Consider the following 6,077-nt stretch of genomic DNA (forward strand, 5'->3'; position numbering starts at 1 on the left):
CACTTAAATTGAAATTTTTTAAGAAAAAGTAAATTATAAAAAGCTTCCATGCACTTTAATTTATATCTTAACTTAATTATTCTCCTTACTTTTCTGTACTATCAAAATTAATAATTTATTACATAATTTTATTTAATTTATATAATTCAAATGCAATATTACTTATGATTAACTTTACTTATAAGTTTACTTTTATAAGATAAAATTTTAATAATTAATAATTTAGTAAGTAAATTCAGCAATTATCTCAAAATAGCTTAACCTGTTTAAGATATTAACAAAATATATAAAAAAAAATTGAATATAAATATTTTAATATTAATTGAAGAGTGATTGAGATAGGAGATTTAAGCTTAAAAAAACAAAAAATTTACATTGCCGCCCAATGAACCCTAGAGCTGGAAAATACCTATGAGTGGAAAACTCCCTAACAACGCATTATTTGGAATCTCAATTCATAGTCATGTACTATTTTTATCTTTTATTCAAAATTTTAATATTTTTTCTAAATTTTAAATTTTTAAAATTTTAACATTAAAACATATTTAATAAATTATTGAATAGTGTGTGACGATGGATGGATGGATGGATGAAGTGTCGTTGGAGAGCTGCTCATTGAAATCTGAAAAAAATTTCAAATATCACCCATGTAGTTTCATATTTTTTATTTTAGTATTTTGTGATTTAAAGTATATCAATTTAGTATCTTATGGTTTTATTTTTCTCTTTTATTATTTTTTTACTATTTTTTTTATTAAATCAGTGACAAAATTAAAATTAAAAAATATTAAAATGAATATTCAACAAACCTAACTAGGTCGGATATCTGAACTTTTTTATATATAATAATTTAATAAAATATTAACAAAAAACCTAATCAAAAAAATAAAACAAAACTATATATTACTAAATTTATGCAGTTTAAAAAACTGTATTTGAAGTTTATCTTGAAATTTTTTTTAGTGCGGCACGTTCGAGACGTGGAATGACCCACCACGTCCACACGTGTCACGTCGCGGGCGCTCGCAGCAACTTCGAGTCCCGGACATGGACTCACTAAATCGTCCTAGCGCGGACTCGTGTCCGCACCAAAAGACGCGCCCCCCACCCCACACGTGTCGCCGCGCATGCGCTCCCCTCCCCTCCCCGAGGGTCGCACGTGTCGCCACCTCCTCCCACCCCCGTACCCCTATATATGCGCCACTGCGAGCGTACGTCGCAGTACGCACGCATTCGAACCCGAACTTCTATTATTAGCCACCAAAGGAGAGAGCTACGTACAGCAACTTAATTCGAGTAGTAATTGGTAAGGGCGAAAAGAGCACGCACACATAACGTAACGTATCGTATCGTATCGTAACGTACGTAGATTCGTGACAAGGTGCAAAAAATGGCGTCGCAGCAGGAGAGAGCGCAGCTCGACCGGAAGGCGCAGCAGGGGGAGACGGTGGTGCCCGGCGGCACCGGAGGGAAGAGTCTCGAAGCCCAGGAGCACTTGGCCGAAGGTCTCGTATACTTACATATGCATATATTGTAATTTTTGGCTCGAGAGCAACTGATGATTATATATAGTTTTGAATTCATTCATTCTTCATTCAGAGCGTAGCCGTGGAGGGCAGACGAGGAAGGAGCAGATAGGGACGGAGGGATACAAGGAGATGGGCCGCAAGGGAGGGCTGAGCACCGGCGACGAGCTCGGCGGAGAGCGAGCGGCTGCGGAAGGGATCGAGATCGACGAGTCCAAGTTCAGGACCAAGACTTAGGCTCTCTTAGGCTCTTTCTCTCTCTCTCTTTCTCTAGTACTTACATATGCATCATGAGTTTTAGTTTGGTGGCTAGTGATGTGTAGTACGTGTGTCAGTGGTGGTGGTGGTGGTCGTGAGTACTAATAAAATGCTGTGGCTGTAGTGGGCTAGTAGTTAGCAGTTGCTTTTGAATGCTTTGTTCCGTGTTGGGTGTGTTGTAGTTGTTCTAGTTTAGTGTGTGTACTTGTGTACGTTTTGATCCGTTTAAATGAACTAACAGTGTCCTTTGGTCTCACTCATCTCACTTTTATTACTGTTTTTTTTTCCCAGCTGTTATAAGTTGTCCTCATTAATTATAGTAAAATGATGTAAAATTTGTAAGCAAACCCCAGCAATCATTTAAGATTTAGTTTAGCAATCATTTAAGACTTAATTTGGTATTGAGACCTATCTAACGCTATAGAGTTGAAGAAAAAATATATAGAAATATATTTTTGCGTTTTTCGATAAGACCGTGGAAAATATATCGTAACTGATTTATCGCGCTATGCAGAACGTAATATTACGTATGAAAATAAACAGAATATTTTTCTAACGTACCTTTCCACCGCACATAACGCAATTTTTTCGCAACTCCAAATAAAGTCTAAGTACGAATCACACAACAGCTTGGGCTTTTAATGGGCCAAGTACAGCTCCAATGTGTACTGTGAAGGTGAAGGTGAGGTGTTCGAGTCTCGGAGCCTTCTCTGTTGTTGACGCGTGCAATTTTATTTTAGAGGATAAATTTTAAATATCTCTGTAATTTTATATTTTCTTACTTTAATATTTTATAGTTTAAAGTATATTAATTTAATATCTTGTAATTTTTTTTTTCTTTTAGTCGGCCCGTCTGTTAAGCTTTTTATTAAATTATATACAAAAAATTTTAGATACCGTACCTATAATTTATCAAATATTTATTTTAATATTTTTTAGTTTTAATTTTGCCACTAAAAAATTAGTGGAGGAGATAATAAAATAAAAAAAATAAAATCATAGAGTACGAAAATAATACGCTTTAAATTACAAGATACTAAAGTGAGAAAATACGAAATTATATGATGGTATTTAAAGTTTTCTTTATTTTAAATTTGCCAAGTTAACCACGGATTCGGACGATATGGTTATGGGTAAAAATTAGAGGATTTTTAGAATCTAAATATTAAGGCTTTATTTGGAATGGTAAAGAAATTATTTATGCACGATAAGAAAATATATAATGATATATTTTGCATATCACAGTAAATAATCTACAGTATATTTTTGGATTATATCTAAGTTGCCTTTTATTTATATTTTATTTTTTTATTAATATTAGATGTTTTAATAATAAACTGCAGGGATCTTCCCATAATAATATAATAATAATGTAATATATACTAAAACGAAACCTTGTTTGAGGTTGCTTATTACTAGTAAATTAATAAGGGTAGTGCTTTTTTTTTTTTTTTTTTTTTTTTTTTTTTAAGCAAAGGTATATGCGATTAAATTTTTGGAAGTTCCGGATAAGAACCACGGAGTACAAAAGGAAATAAAAGTAAAACTCTTGCGTGGACACGTGTAACGTCGTGGCGTGGTTTGGTTGGTTGATTAACGTTGGGAAGTGTGACTAATTAGTCATCTAATTCAATCACATTCATAACTGATCGAAGTTAATTAAACGTGAATTAAAATTTAAATAAAAGTTACTCTTTTTCCTTCTATTGTACTCTTAACTAGATTTTCACCCGTGCGATGCACGGCTAATATAATAATATAGAATAATAAAAATTATTATGTGATAATAACAAAAAGATTTTCTAATTAATTTTATANAGGGCAGACGAGGAAGGAGCAGATAGGGACGGAGGGATACAAGGAGATGGGCCGCAAGGGAGGGCTGAGCACCGGCGACGAGCTCGGCGGAGAGCGAGCGGCTACGGAAGGGATCGAGATCGACGAGTCCAAGTTCAGGACCAAGACTTAGGCTCTCTTAGGCTCTTTTTCTCTCTCTCTTTCTCTAGTACTTACATATGCATCATGAGTTTTAGTTTGGTGGCTAGTAATGTGTAGTACGTGTGTCAGTGGTGGTGGTGGTGGTGAGTACTAATAAAATGCTGTGGCTGTAGTGGGCTAGTAGCTAGCAGTTGCTTTTGAATGCTTTGTTCCGTGTTGGGTGTGTTGTAGTTGTTCTAGTTTAGTGTGTGTACTTGTGTACGTTTTGATCCGTTTAAATGAACTAACAGTGTCCTTTGGTCTCACTCATCTCACTTTTATTACTGTTTTTTTTCCCAGCTGTTATAAGTTGTCCTCATTAATTATAGTAAAATGATGTAAAATTTGTAAGCAAACCCCAGCAATCATTTAAGACTTAGTTTGGTATTGAGACCTATCTAATACTATAGAGTTGGAGAAAAAATATATAGAAATATGATTTTGCGTTTTTCGATGGGACCGCAGAAAATATATCGTAACCGACTCATCGTGCTATGCAGAACGTAATATTACGTATGAAAATAAATAGAATATTTTTCTAACGTACCTTTTCACCGCACGTAACGCAATCTTTCCGCAACTCTAAATGAAGCGTAAGTACGAATCACACAACAGCTTGGGCTTTTAATGGGCCAAGTACAGCTCCAATGTGTACTGTGAAGGTGAAGGTGGGCTTTTAATGAGCCTTCTCTGTTGTTGACGTGTGCAATTTTATTTTAGAGGATAAATTTTAAATATTTCTATTTTTCACTTTAATATTTTATAGTTTAAAATATATTAATTTAATATCTCGTAATTTCTTTTTCTTTTAGTCGGTCCGTCTGTTAAGCTTTTTATTAAATTATATACAAAAAAATTTTAGATGCCGTACCTATAATTTATCAAATATTTATTTTAATATTTTTTAGTTTTAATTTTGCCACTAAAAAATTAATGGAGGAGATAATAAAATAAAAAAAATAAAGTCATAGAGTACGAAAATGATACGCTTTAAATCAGAAGATACTAAAGTGAAAAAATACGAAACTATATGATGTTTTCTTTATTTTAAATTTGCCAAGTTAACCACGGCTTCGGACGATATGGTTACGGGTAAAAATTAGAGGACTTTTAGAATCTAAATATTAAGGCTTTATTTGGAATGGTAAAGAAATTATTTATGCACTTTAAAAAAATATATAATAATATATTTTGCATATCACAGTAAATAATCTACCATATATTTTTGGATTATATCTAAGTTGCCTTTTATTTATATTTTATTTTTTTATTAATATTCGATGTTTTAATAATAAACTGCAGGGATCTTCCCATAATAATATAATAATAATAATATAATATATACTAAAACGAAACGTTGTATGAGGTTGCTTATTACTAGTAAATTAATGAGGGTAGTGCTTTTTTTTTTTTCTTTTTTTTTTAAGCAAAGGTATATGCGATTAAATTTTTGGAAGTTCCGGATAAGAACAACGGAGTACAAAAGGAAATAAAAGTAAAACTCTTTGCCTGGACACGTGTAACCTCGTGGCGTGGCTTGGTTGGTTGATTAACGTTGGGAAGTGTGACTAATTAGTCATCTAATTCAATCACATTCATAACTGATTGAAGTTAATTAAACGTGAATTAAAATTTAAATAAAAGTTACTCTTTTTCCTAGTATTGTACTCTTAATTTGTTTTTGTAGCCGTGAGTCAAAAGTTTTTGTTTGATAAAAAACGAATAATATATAATTAATTTTATTATTAATATTTTTTTTAATGCAAATAAAAAATATACTATCAATCTTAATATATAGTACATATTAAAGTACAAAACTAGAGAAAAAAATTTTGACCAAAGTAAATATTCAACTTAAAATGCAAAATTCAATCCTGCTCTAATATCTTTGAATTGGTGGCAAAACAATTTACATTTACATATTGATGTGCAAGTAAAATGATAACTAAAATTAATATGAAAAATTACAAATGCAATTAATATTTAAGCATCTAATGAGATCAACTAAAATTTTTATATTTGACACAAATTAGAGTAAGCACACATATATTATGTTCCTACTGTCACTTTTAAGATTTAAAAATATATAGATGTTGGTTTTCAAGAAAATATAAAGAAAAAAATTTTGTTGCATGAAGATGAAAAATTACAGGAGTGATAGTAGAGAAAAAAATTACGAAATGAAAATTACAGAAGTGATAGTAGGGAAATAATATGATCTATTTTAAAGTATCAATATTTAAGAGCGAAGAAAATTACAGGAGTGATGTGAGTTTTAAATTTTTTCCTCTTTCCAAAAATGTCTCTATCTTTTTT

General features: G+C 31.8%; 1 protein-coding gene across 1 annotated transcript; it reads left to right on the forward strand.

Moving 5' to 3' along the window:
• Positions 1,238 to 2,037, forward strand: LOC109724103 (em-like protein GEA6). The gene is made up of 2 exons (XM_020252786.1): positions 1,238 to 1,505; positions 1,600 to 2,037. Exons 1-2 carry the CDS (start codon positions 1,391 to 1,393, stop codon positions 1,761 to 1,763), a joined length of 279 nt encoding a protein of 92 aa, XP_020108375.1. The 5' UTR covers positions 1,238 to 1,390; the 3' UTR covers positions 1,764 to 2,037.

The sequence above is a fragment of the Ananas comosus genome, linkage group 18 (assembly GCF_001540865.1).
Source record: "Ananas comosus cultivar F153 linkage group 18, ASM154086v1, whole genome shotgun sequence".
Taxonomy (NCBI): Eukaryota; Viridiplantae; Streptophyta; class Magnoliopsida; order Poales; family Bromeliaceae; genus Ananas; species Ananas comosus.